The sequence below is a fragment of the Chiloscyllium plagiosum genome, unplaced genomic scaffold (assembly GCF_037043375.1).
Source record: "Chiloscyllium plagiosum isolate Xiang-an unplaced genomic scaffold, Cpla_swu_hap1 HiC_scaffold_1, whole genome shotgun sequence".
In the NCBI taxonomy this organism is placed as follows: domain Eukaryota; kingdom Metazoa; phylum Chordata; class Chondrichthyes; order Orectolobiformes; family Hemiscylliidae; genus Chiloscyllium; species Chiloscyllium plagiosum.
This window is the reverse complement of record NW_028270139.1, coordinates 142315243-142328967: the sequence shown is the minus strand read 5'-3', so window position 1 is coordinate 142328967 and position 13725 is coordinate 142315243. Positions and strand designations below refer to the sequence as shown.

Genomic DNA, 13725 nt, shown 5'->3' with positions numbered 1-13725 from the left:
AAAAAGAGAAGACAAAGAAGAAGAATGGGCAGAGCAGACGAGCTCCAGCTGAAGTGTCTTACTCTGCCACCATCTTGTGAGACTCCTGCCATTAGATCCTGCCTTTGAAGACTGGATCAGTATATGGAAAGAATGCATTATATTTTTCCAGCCAAATGACAATGAGGCAGATGAAAATCAATGAGTAATTCTCCTGATAGCTTGTGGATCCACAGGTTTTTTTGTAATTAGGAGCCTAACTTTCCCTGAGGCACCAGCGACTAACACCTTTCAAGAGTTGACAGATTTAGTTAAGGAAAATTGTTACCAAGCCTCCCTAATTCTCATTTGCCATCAGTTTTACTTGGCAATTCGAGAATCAAGGGAATCCGTGTCAGGATTTTGACTAGGTTAAGACAACTAGCAAAGGCATGTAACTTTGGTTTAAACTTTAGTGAGATGATGAGAGATCATTTGGTAGTAGGATTAATGATGCAACCATGAAAAGGTGCCTACTTGCTGAAGAGGAGAAAGTGAGGTCTGCAGATGCTGGAGATCAAAGTTGAAACTTTATTGCTGGAACAGCACAGCAGGTCAGGCAGCATCCAGGGAACAGGAGATTCGACGTTTCGGGCACAGGCCCTTCTTCAGGCCCTACTTGCTGAAGCCCAGCTGGACTTCAAAGAGGCACTACAACTGGCTTTATCATTAGAAAATGTGGCAAGTGGAGCATATGAGTTGCAGGGTAGTCCGCTGGAAGTGTACACCCTCGCCAGTCCGAATGTGCTGGAAGCACCCCTTGAGTGAAGGCAATTGCACAGCCTCACTTTGGACATATCCTGAACAGAGGGACTCGAGGTCAGTCCATAGCAAAACCCCGAAACAAAGCCAAGCCTCAACTAAACTGTTAACATTTTCTTCAGGATCTAGGCCTTGTAGTTGCTGCCAGTATGTGGACTTGAGACAGCAAAAGAGTCCCACTAGACTTAAACTGACTCAGAGAACTCATTGGCCAGTATTCAGGAGAATGGACACCTTGGAAGTCTGCCTCCACCTGGTTTGGAACAGTTAAATTTCTCAACATCCAAATCAGAACCAATCAAAATAAACTACTGGTTAAATGGTCATCTGGTTCTAATGGAGGGTGACACCAGCATGGCCATTTCAGTGACCACAGAAATAGCCTTTAAAACGTTTGCTCTGGACTCCGACCCTTAAGTTTGTGCAAGACTTCAGTTAGACTTAAGAACCTATCTCAGAGAATCTTTACAGATTAAAAGTAAAACTTCGGTTCCAGTCTCTTATGTGAAGCAGTTAGTACAGTTACAACAACTGTAGTGAAAGGCTCAGGACCAAGCTTGATGGGGTGAAATTGATTGAGAAAGATTCACTTAGATTGGCTCAACATCTTTTGATTAGAAAATGGCTGCTTGAGTGAACATTAATCAAATACCCAGAGAGTTTCAGGACGACCTAGGGACTATCAAAGGAAGCAAGGTGACATTGCATATTCATCAGAAAGAAATTTCACGATTCTGTAAGGCCTGCCCAGTGCCTTCTGGGCAAACGTAGAGGCAGAAATTAGAAGGCTGAATAGCGAAGGAATCATCTTATCAGTACAGTTTGTGAAATGGGCAGCACTGGTTGTAATAGTTGTGAAGCCCGATGGGTTAGTTTTCCTTTTGTGGGGATTTTAGACAATTGCTAAACAGCTTTTCGCAGCTAGCTAAATACCCAATCCCTCACGTAGAGGACTTATACACAAAGCTGGCAGGGAGGCTCTCCTTCAAGAAGCTGGACATGAACTATGCATTCTTGCAATTGTGGTTAGATGAGGTTTCCCTCATCTAACAATTAATACCCATAACGGTTTCTCCCAGTATATGAGACTGCCATATGGGGTATCGCCAGCCTGTGCAAATTTTCAGCAGATGATGGAAAATATTTTACAAGGTCAATTTCAAGTCGTCATTTATCTAGATGACGTACTGATAACAGGGGAAGAGCAATAATGAGCACTTAGAGAACTTGGATGTAGTTCTTAGGTGTTTCTCACAGGCAGGCGTATGCCTTAGAAGGGAAAGATGTCCATTCTGGGCACCAAGAGTGACCTACTTGGGCAACAGAGTTGACAAGACCATGTTACACTTGTGGAAGATGAAGTGAGGGCGGTCAAAGATACCCCAACTCCCAAGCCAGTACTGGAGCTTAGGTCTTTCCTTGGGCTAGTGAACTATTGCAGAAAGTTCATACATTATCTGACCTCCATCCTGGCACCTTTACATCTGCTCCTAATAAAGGGTCAGCCTTGGCAATGGTCACATAGCCAAGCCATAGCCTTCAGGGAAGTGAAGAAACAGCTATCATCCTTTCAGGTGTAGGCACACTATGATCCCAAGTGAGATCTGGTATTAACATCAATGCCTCCCCGTATGGCATTGGGGTAGTATTAGCTCATAGATGGCCCAATGACGAGGAATGCCCAATAGCGCATGCATCCAGTACATTGGCAAATGCAGACCGTAAATGTGCCCAGATAGAGAAGGAAGGTCAGGCAGTCATATTTGGAATCAGGAAGTTCCACCAATACATTTATGGACATAAATTTATAATAATAATGGACCACAAACCCCTGCTACATCTACTTAAAGAGGACAAGGTAGTGTCATCCATAGCTTCAGGACGAATTCAGTGGTGGGCTCTAATACTAAGTGCGAATAATTACAAGTTGGAACACATCCAGGAGGCCAAGTAGCAAATGCGATGTATTGAGCTGGTAGATACATTGGTACCACTACTGGAAGAGTCCATAATGATTTTAAGTTTTCTGGACACACCTCCAGTCACAGCTGATGACATTAGACTTTGGATGCAGAAAGATCCGGTCTTGACAAAACCGAAACATCTGGTGGTGATAGAGGAAACCAAAGCGCCATCACAACCAGAACTGAAACCTTTCCGGACCTGGAGAGACCATGATATTATGGGAAGGAGAAAGTGAGGACTGCAGATGCTGGAGATCAGAGCTGAAAATGTATTGCTGGAAAAGCGCAGCAGGTCAGGCAGCATCCAGGGAAGGAGAAAGTGAGGACTGCAGATGCTGGAGATCAGAGCTGAAAATGTGTTGCTGGAAAAGCGCAGCAGGTCAGGCAGCATCCAGGGAACAGGAGAATCGACGTTTCGGGCATAAGCCTGACCTGCTGCGCTTTTCCAGCAACACATTTTCAGCTCTGATATTATGGGAAGCAAGAGTGATTGTCCCAGGCAAAGGTCACTACCAGATGCTGGCTGAACTTCACCAGGGTCATCCAGGGAGTCTCTAAAATGAAGGTTTTGGTGAGAAGTATATCTGGTAGCCAGTATTGGATGCAGACATAGCCTCATTGGTGGGCAAGTGCCGCATTTGCCAACATGGACAATAATAACCATTAGTAGTTCCCTCATGTCCGTGGGAATGGCTGGGTAAACCCTAAACTTGGTTACACATCGACTATGCAGGTTCTTCAATGGGCTCAATGTTCTTCATCATTGTGGATACCCATTCACATGCATAGAGTTCATTCGTCAAACATGGAGGTAATGATAGAAAAGGTGTGCACATCTATTGCAATATATGGACTCTCGGAAGTGTCAGTCACAGAAAATGACCATCGTTTAGCAGCAGGGAATTTGAGTATTTCCGAAAGTCATTTATGTTACTTATCATATAAGGATAGCTCCATATAGTACTATCCATTATCCAATGGAAAGAAAGAGCAGTCCAAATTTTGAAGACAGGCTTAAAGAAACAGACTACAGCTTCACTAGATACAAAATAGTCCCGGTTCTTATTTGATTATAGGACCACCCAGCAGAGTTGCTAATAGGGACAAGACTAGGTTAAATCTGATTTTCCTGGACCTGGGGAGGAGGGTAAAACTGCATCAGGAAATGCCAGTGCTAGACACAACACTCCATTAAGCGAGAGAGACAGTTTACTTCAGGGGACCAAGTTTGTTATAGGAATCATGGGAATGGTCCTGCATGGGTAAGAGGCATGGTTGAAGCTAGGTTTGGTCCAGTGATTTATAAAGTTTGGGTAAATGCAACGGTCCTGAACAAGCATGTGGACCATATGAAAGTTGCAACCTCGCAAACGGTGCGGGAACAAAACATGCTTGGGTCCTCGACAGCCTTTCTGATTGTTTCGGAACCTGTGGGTTCTCCCTCTTCATCAAGCATTGACGATACCTCAGAAACTGAGATGGACATAGTAGATGTCGCCACCTTGATGTTTTTACCACTTGAAGAGGAGAACGACATTTTTCCAAGACACTCCAGGTGCAAGAGGCAAGCTACTGTGCATTACATGCAGCCCGTATTAGGCAGAATCGGAAGAACCTGACCCAGTGCTAAAACGCCCCAGGAGGAGCTACAGAAAAAAGAACTGGCCTATGTCCTCGGACTCAGAGGGGGAAGAATGTAGTGATTGTATCGAGGTCACCCCTTGTGGACATCATAGAAAAGAAGTTCCCTGATTGGTGCTGTTAATGAGCACAATTAGGGAGACCTGGCTGACAGATATAAACAGGAGTGTCAGACACTCTGTTCAGTGAGACAGCTGGCTCTGAGGGAGCTGTATCAAAATCAAGGACCCTCTACTTGTAAATAAAGGGCGACTTGGTGACGGGATAGCGGCTGCTGTGGAGTTATTTCACTGCCCTATTCCCTTTCTAAATAAAGAAGTTACATTAACTATTTTCCAATCTAAAGGAACCTTCCCTGAAGATTTAGAAAATTGAAACCAATGTATCAACTATTTCACTGGCTACTTCTTTTAAGACTCAAGGATGGGAACATGTCAACTCACAGTTTCTACTCAGTACTACATCCCTATTAATTGTAATTTTCATGAGCTCCTCCTTCCATTTCAATTCCTGATTTATAGCTATTGTATCAACTGGAGTGACACAAACTGACACAAAATATCTATTCAATTCATCTGCCACCACTTCCCCAAATGGCAGCGGACACTGGATCAGTTGTTGATTTTAAATCTGAAATAGATTTTTTTTTGTTGAGCAACAGTCTTAAGGGATATGGACCAAAGGCAGGTATGTGAAGTTAGGCCACAGATCAGCCATGATCTCATTGAATGGTTGAACAAGCTTGAGGGCAGAATGGTCTACTCCTATTTCTGACTAACCTATTAGGTAACAAGCAATGTAGATAATGGAAAGCCAGTGGATGTGATCTGTTTGGATTTCCTTTGACAAGATGCCACACAGGAGGCTGCTAAATAAGATAAGAGCCTGTGGTGTTAGGAGCGAAGTACTGGCATGGATAAAGGATTGGCTGACTGGCAAAAAGCAGAGAGTGTGGGTAAAAGGGTATTTTTCAGGATGGCAGCCGGTGACTAGTGGAGTTCCACAGGGGTCATTTTTGGGACCACAACTATGCACACTATGGACGAAGGAACTGAGGACATTGTTGCTAAATTTGCAGATGACACAAAGATAGCAGGGGGACAGGTAGTGATGCAGAAGCAGGCACACTGCAGAAGGACTTAGATAGGCGATGAGAATGGGCAAAGAAATGGCAGACGGTATACAGTGTTACAAAGTGTGAAGTTATGCACTTTGGGAGGAAATATAGGGGTGTAGACTATTTTCTAAATGGGGAAAGGCTTCAGAAATCTGAAGCACAAAGGGACCGAGGAGTCCTATTTCAGGATTCTCTTAAGGTTAACATGCAGGTTCAGTTGGCAGTGTGAAAGGCAAATGCAATGTCAGCATTCATTTCAAGAGGGCTGGAATACAAGTGCAGAAATGTAATCCTGAGGCTGGAAAGACTTTGATCAGACCACATTTGGAATATTGTGAACAGATTTGGGTCCAACACTGACCCCTGTCAAAAGAAATCCAAATAGTTATTTTCCAAAGCACTTTGATAACTCTTTTTTCTTTTTAAAATATATATCTTTTTCTTGAGTATATATTCAGTGATTTGACCTCCACAGCTTCTGAGGTCAAGAATTTCATAGGTTCACGACTCTTTGAGTGAAGAAACCTTCCTCATCTCAGTCCTAAATGGTCTGACCCATATCCTGACACTGTGTCTCTGATTCTAGACTCCCCAACTATAAAATAAATTTTCCTCGCATCTAGTTTGCCTAGCTCTGTTAGAATTTTACACATTTCAATTGGGTGCCTTCTTATACCTTTAAACTCTAGTGAATATAGGCCCAGTTGAACCAATCTCTCCTCATAAGTCAGTCCTATCATCCCCGATATCAGCCTCATTGCACTCCCTGCAAAGTAAGAATATCCTGTCTTACGTAAGGAGACCATAACTGCGTGCAGTATTTCAGGTGGTTTTTTTTTGTTGTTTTTAGATTACTCGGTTTGTCCAGGTGTGGACCTGGAGTCCTACCTGGCACTCAGAAAAAGATCAATTTACTCCTACACTGTTTCATGTCTATCAGCCAACTCTCAAGCCATGCTAATATCCTCCTACCCAAGTGCTTTAACTTTGGCTGCTAAAATGAGGGAGGGATCTTATCAAAGCCTGAAAATCCAAATATAGCTTGTTCTGGCAATTTCATGTGTTTTCTCTTTGAATCTAATATTATCCCTAAATTTTTTTGTTCATCATGGTTGGGCTACCTTTACTCATTTTTTTTTCAAAGGGCAGATATGAAGGATTGTTTTAAATCATGTACAAGTATAAAACCATAAGAAATAGGAACAGAAGTAGGCCATTCAGCCCCTCAGGCCTGCTCCTCCATTCAATGGGATCTTGGCTCATCCAACATTCCTCACATCCACTTTCTTGCCCTTTCTCCTTGATTCCCCTACTGATCAAGAATCTATCTATTTCAACCTTAAATGTACACAAGGAATCTGCCCCCACACTTCTCTGAGATAAGGAATTCCAGATGCTAACAACAATCCGAGAGAAGAAATTCCTCCTAATCTCAGTGTGAAATTGGTGCCCCTTTGTTTTGATACTTTGTCCTTTGGTCCTCGACACTCCCATAAGGGGAAACATCCTCTCAGCATTTACCCTGTCGAGCCTCTTAAGAATCCTATATATTTCAATAAAATCACCTCTCATTTTCTCATTCTTCTAAACCTGAGTGAGTAGAGTACCAATCTGTTTAGCCTTTGCCCTATCAGGGATCTTCTCTGAACTACTCCAATGAAATGAAATCTTTATTTAAATCAGAAGACCAAAACTGCTCACAGTACTCCAGATGTGGTCTCACTAGCACTTTGCACAGTTGCAGCAAGACTGCAACTACTATTATACTCACTCCAAACTCCTTGAAATAAGAGCCAACATTCTATTAGCCTTCCTGATTACCTGCTGCACCTCATTTTTTTTTCATGTTTCTTACATAAATACCCCCAAATCCTTTTGTGTGGCAGCTTTCTGCAGTTTGTTTTCAATTTAAATAATACTTAATTTTGTTCTCCCTTCCAAAATTAACAACTTTGAATTTTCCTATATTGGTCTTCATTTGTCAATTTTTTATCCAACTAGTTAACCTATCAAAAGCTCTCTGTAAACTATTTGTATCCCTCTCACAACCTGCCTTACCACCTATTTTATGTCACCTGCAAACCGTGTTTCTTCAAAATCATAATTGTAAACAGTAGTGGTCCTACCACTCATCCCACTGGTCACCAACTTGAAAACACCCCCCCCCCCCAACCCACCACTGCCTTATCCCGCTCATTCTTTCCTATCCATAATCTATACAGTAGCGCCTCGACATACGAACGACCCCGTTCATGAACAAATCGGTTTACGAACAGGATTGTATGTAAAATTTTGCTTCAACGTACGTACAAAATTCAAGGTACGAATGAAGGTACAAATGCAAAAAGCCCGTGGTTTCATTGTCATTATTCTGCTTTGCTATGCACACTTTGAACGCAAAAGCTCTCGGGCCCCGCGTGATCTCATTCAGTTCGTTTTTGGCACACGAGCGCTGTGAACATCCAACGTCCAAGCATTCTTATGCTTTTTTTTGTTTTTTTGCATGAAATTAGCCCTCATTATGGCTCCCAAGAAAGTGAAGAGTGATAGTGATAGTGGTGTTAAGAAGCCTAAATGTATTACTGTGGAAACGAAGAAGGAAATAATAGCTAAATAATAGTGAGAATAGTGCTCGCGTATCTGATCTCGCTATGCAGTACGACATGGCGAAATCGACTATCTGTACTATCCTAAAGAACAAAGAGGCACTAAAGGCAGCTGACGTGGCTAAAGGAGTGACTATTTTAACGAAGCAAAGGCCTAAATTGTTAGACGAGGTTGAAAAATTATTATTAGTTTGGATAAATCAAAAAGAGCTTGCTGGAGATAGTGTTAACGAGACTATAATCTGCGAGAAGGCTCTACATATACACCGTGATTTGTTGGTGAAACTGCCGAGTACAAGTACTGCTAGCGCTGAAGAATTTAAAGCCAGCAGAGGCTGGTTTGATAAATTTCGTCAATGAACTGGAATCCATAGTGTAATAAGGCATGGAGAAACGGCTAGTTCGGACAAAAAGGCAGCGGAGGACTTTGTGAAGGAATTCAATAAGTTTGTCGAAGATGAAGGTTATGTCTCACATCAAGTTTTTAACTGTGATGAAACTGGACTTTTCTGGAAAAAAATGCCCAAAAGGACCTACATAACCCAAGAGGAGAAGGCACTACCAGGCCACAAACCAAGGAAGGTCAAGTTAACACTTTTATTGTGCACGAATGCAAGTGGGGATTGCAAGATTAAGCCTCTATTAGTCTACCTCTCTGAAAATTCTCACATTTTTAAACGCAATAATGTGTTGAAGGCTAAACTCCCAGTAATGTGGAGGGCGAATAGCAAGGCTTGGCTCACGCGAATGATTTTTATGGAATGGTTGACGGAAGTTTTTGTACCAGCTGTCAAGGAATATCTTGAAAAAAATAATTTGCCACTTAAGTGTCTTCCAGTAATAGATAATGCTCCTGCCCATCCTCCAAATTTGGAAAAAGACTTGGATATTCATAAAAGTAAAGTTCCTTCCTCCCAACACCACTCCTCTCATTTAACCCGTGGACCAGAATGTCATTTCAAATTTCAAAAAATTATATACGAAGGCTCTGTTCGTCAAGTGTTTCCAGGTCACCAACAACACAGATTCGACCCTTCGTCAAATTGGACCACTTCAATATCCTCCACTGCGTAAGCCTTATTGATAAGGCATGGAACGTGGTCTCTTTCCGTACGTTGCAGTTGGCCTGGAGGAAACTTTGGCCAGCTTGTGTACCTGAGAGATTTCGAGGGTTTTGAGGTGGAGACATTAGTAAGTGTAGTGAACGAGATTGTGACCCTGGGACAAAAGATGGGCTTGGAGGTCGACTAGGATGATGTGGCGGAGCTGGTGGAGGACCACAGACAAGAACTCAGCACAGAAGATCTTGTTGAATTGCAACAGGAGCAGGTGAAGGTTATGCAGCAGGAGCATTCTGGAGAGGAGGAAGAAGAGAGGGAAGATATATCAAGTGTTCAAATCAAAGACATTTGTAGCAAATGGAGTGAAGTGCAGGCTTTTGTTGAGAGGCATCACCCGAACAAAACTGTGACCAACAGAGCAGTGAACATTTTAAATGACAATGTGATGTCCCATTTTCGGAAAATTCTGCAACAAAGAAAAAAACAAGTTTCTCTGGATCATTTTCTTGTGGCATCACCAACCTCCAAGAGACAAAAAAGAGAAAAGACTCCGGAAATATCCGAATAATGGGAAAATTGATTCAGTTCGTGAACTTTTTGGTTCGCGAACCGGGTCCCGGAACGGATTAAGTTCGTAAGTAGAGGCGCTACTGTACTTGCCAGTTTGTATTTCGCATCCTCGTAGTTATCTCTTTATAGATTCAGGACCCAAGTTTCGGATTTGTATAGACAAGAAAATGGGAGAGTGATGTGGAGTATTAATTATTGGCCTGTTTATGTGTTGCGTAACATGCTCACCTCATTTCACAAACGAGCAAAGTATGACACACAACCTGTGGTCTGAATATGTGTGCAGCATTCCAAACAATGTCCACCATTGAAAGGTAAATAGCCATTACTCCATGTCAACAAACAAGAACAGAAATTGCTGAAGAAACTCAACAGTTTGGCAGCATCTGTGGAGTGGGCCACTGGACCCAAAACATTAATTCTCTACAATTTCCTGTTTATTCCCATGTCAACAAAGTACCTAGTTTTGTTCTTGTAATTGGAATGTGGTCAGATTTATTTAACTCTTTTTTCCCCTAACCAATCTCTTCAGAAAGGATTTGCAGGAGCCGGTGTTGGATTTGGGTGTACAAAGTTAAAAATCACACAACACCAGGTCATAGTCTATAACCTGGTGTTATATGATATTTTAAACACTTCATAAATGATATTACAAATCTCCGGAGTAGGTGGGACTTGAACTAGAGTTTCCCGGTCTAGAGGTAGGGTCATTACCATTATCCTACAAGAAATCTTGCAAATTACTTCGCTAATCCATTCGTCTCTGAAGCTCTGGAGGGCTACTGGGTGGTGAAGAGGATACTAGTTTCAGCAGCCACAGCAACAGTGCCTCATTGGCTGTCACTCGTGCTTTGCGTCACAATAGATCTTAAATAATGGATAATAAAATGTAAATTACGTTGCGTCACAATGAAATATAAGATGGATCGACGCATAATAAGTAGCATACAAATAAAACTCGGGTTATAAACTGCATACATAATTAACAAGCAACATGCAAATTAGGCGCGCGTCACAAAATGGTATACATAATTAATAAACCATGCAAATGAGATTCGTTGCGTCAGCCAGTGAGGTCCGCGTCTCTGCGCATGCGCACGTTGTATTTACAGGCGTCTGGATCTGGGCCGGGAAAATGGTTCTGGAGTGGGCCTGAAACCTGGAGAGTGACAAATACTGACCCGATCATTAATTAAAAGGAGACAGGCAGTCGACTACATAAATCTGAGCGTGTTTGAGAGACTTACATTAGGTTCGTTTGGAGATTTGACAAGGTGGAAGTATTCAGACCGAGAAAAGGAATTTAAAAAAACTCCCCGAAAAAAGGGGGTGACTGAGATGTTGGTGTCGGGGCAACAGCTCCAGGAGGGCCCGGTTTGAGATTCATCATCGTATACATAATCCCAGTCTGCTTCGAAGATGTGGCTCAAGCTTTTCTTCCTGCTCCTCTACTTCATCGTCCTCTTCGTGCTGGCTCGCTTTTTCGAAGCCATCGTCTGGTATGAGACGGGGGTGTTCGCCACGCAGTTAGTGGACCCCGTGGCTCTGAGCTTCAAGAAACTCCGCACCATCCTGGAGTGCAGGGGGATCTGCTACGCCGGCCTGCCCGAGAAGAAAGATGTCCGGGAGCTGGTGCAGAAATCCGGTAAAGGATCAGACTGTCTTTAAAAAAACTGCGAACGCTGGAAATCAGAAATAAAAACAAATTTCTGGAAAAATACAGCAGATGTACCAGCATCCGTAGAGAAAGCAGAGATAAGGTTTCCGGTTCAGTGCCCCTTCAGAACTGATTGTAGCTCGGGAAAGGTTGATGTGTATAGAGTTAGAGATGTACATCATACCAACCTTTTCCCAGCTACAATTAGTTTTGACGAAGGTGCGTTGAACCCGAAACCTTAACTCTACTTTCTGGCTAAAGATGCTGCCAGACAGACTGTTTTCAAAGTAGACAAGCAAGAGGCTGGAAGAACACAGCAAGCCAGGCAGCATCAGGAGGTGGAGTAGTCGACGTTTCGCGTCGAGACCCTTCATCAGGATGAGGTAGGGGGAAGGCACTAAGAAATAAATGGGGGAAAGGTAGATGAGATAACAATAGGTAGATGCAGGTCCCACTGACCCATCACAATAACCCCCTACCTGCATCCACCTATCGTTATCTCACCCACCTTTCCCCAACCCCTCCCTTTATTTATTTCTTAACCCCCTTCCCCGATCCTGGTAAAGGGTCTTGACCCAAAACATTAACTCCTCCACCTGATACTGCCTGGCTTGCTGTGTTCTTCCAGCCTCCTGCTAGTTTACTTTGGATTTCAGTACCTGCGGTTTCTTTTTGTCACCAAGATTGTTCTCAAAGGTACTCTGAATTCTTTCACATTTGTCCCCTTTCCACCATTCAAATGCTACCGGACTTGCTGAGGGTATCCTACTGTTTTAATTCTAAATATTCAGGTCATGATGGTCATGGAGGACTTCTCTTCCCAAAGTATGCAGGTCCCACACAATATCCATTCATCAATCCAGAAGGAATCATTTAGCTCTTTCAACTCTTTGCATTGTTGTTGGATATCTTTTATATTTTGATCCCAGTCCTTAGTGTTTATTTACTTCTCCTGTTCATTGTTAGTTTATTTTAAAGTACAAGTACAAAAGCACAGTACCCACTGGTGCTGAAAATCTGACATAGAAACAGAAAATGCTGGAAGTAGTCAGCAAGTCAGATAATATCCGTTGAGAGAAATGATGTTGAAATTTCAAATTGATGATCATCAATTGGTTCTAACAACATGTTTCAGACTTGAAGTACTCACTCTTTCTCTATTAATTGCATTGGAGGCAGCTCAGAGGAGATTCTTTCTCTTATGAAGAAAGACAATTGAGCAGTTTAGGCCTGTGCTGTCAAGAATTTAGAAGAATTAGAGAAGATCTAATTGAGGTATAGAAGTTCTTAAGGTAATTGAAAAGTAGATGTAGAGAGGATATTACCTCTTGTGGGACAATCTATTATAACAGGTTGTAGTTTTAGGTAAGGGATAGCAGATTTCAAACAGATATAAAATTACTTCTCTCAGATTCTGGATGACAGGACATTGAGTAAATTTAAGGAGGAGATAGCATTTTAATTAGTAATGGGTTGAAAAGTTATGGAGAGCAAGCAGGAAAATAAGAGTTGAATGTTATATGTGATCAGCCATGATGGTATTGAATGACAGCAGGTCTTGGAGCTGAATTGCTTATGTTCTAATGAAGACAGAACAGTTGAGTTTTACCAGTATTTTCTGTCCTTTTTTTAAAAGAAGTATTAGAATCTGTATAATGCTTCTCATTATTGAAATGTATCTTATCAGCATTGGCAATAATTTATCAACAATCGTTAAAGGAGAATTGTATTTTTAGTACACTTGATTTGTTCTTGTTTTCAGAGTTTAGGTTGTTTTAAGAGTTGTTGCATTTGACTTTATACTCCCATATTTTGAGTGATATCATGTTGTGTTAATGAATCATTTAGAAACATTTCCTTGTAAACATGTACTAGGATGAGTATTGCAGCTTTAGAAAGTCTGGTTAGTGTGTATGCCATAAAATCTGTGATGAAGTAATGATGCCATCTTTCTTAAGGGCTTGAGTAGTTCATAGATCAGGTTGATGTCCATTTTGATAGCTGTTTAAACATTTAAAGCCTCAGCTTATTTTTAAAGGTGGATTTTATGTATCAGCTTGGGTTTTAGATATTGAAGTCACTTTGTATTTGTTTTTGGACTGAGGTAATCAGTTTAAAATTGTACACCTTTTGTGATAATGAAGTTTTCAAGTCATGTGGCATGGGGAAAATCTTCAGCTGATTGATTCAATCCAGCTTTCTGTAGAGGACTGTACTCGAGTGGTGTGATTGTTGCCTCAAATCCACTTTTGTTTTTATGCTTTGTCCCCTGTTGCTCAATAGTCTCTTTACCTCTGCCTTAAACCTGTTTTGACCCTATCCCATTGTT

General features: G+C 41.9%; 1 protein-coding gene across 2 annotated transcripts in view; it reads left to right on the top strand.

Annotated features, from left to right (window-relative positions):
* The first annotated feature begins 10851 nt into the window (after positions 1-10851).
* Positions 10852-13725, top strand: part of rnf103 (ring finger protein 103) — a 70049-nt gene continuing 67175 nt past the window's right edge. The window contains exon 1 of one of the 2 annotated variants that reach the window (XM_043704068.2): positions 10852-11384. In XM_043704068.2, the coding sequence (XP_043560003.1) occupies positions 11159-11384 (226 nt within the window). In that variant the 5' untranslated portion in view covers positions 10852-11158. The remainder of the gene's footprint in view (positions 11385-13725) is intronic. The other variant, XM_043704400.2, reaches the window with a different exon arrangement.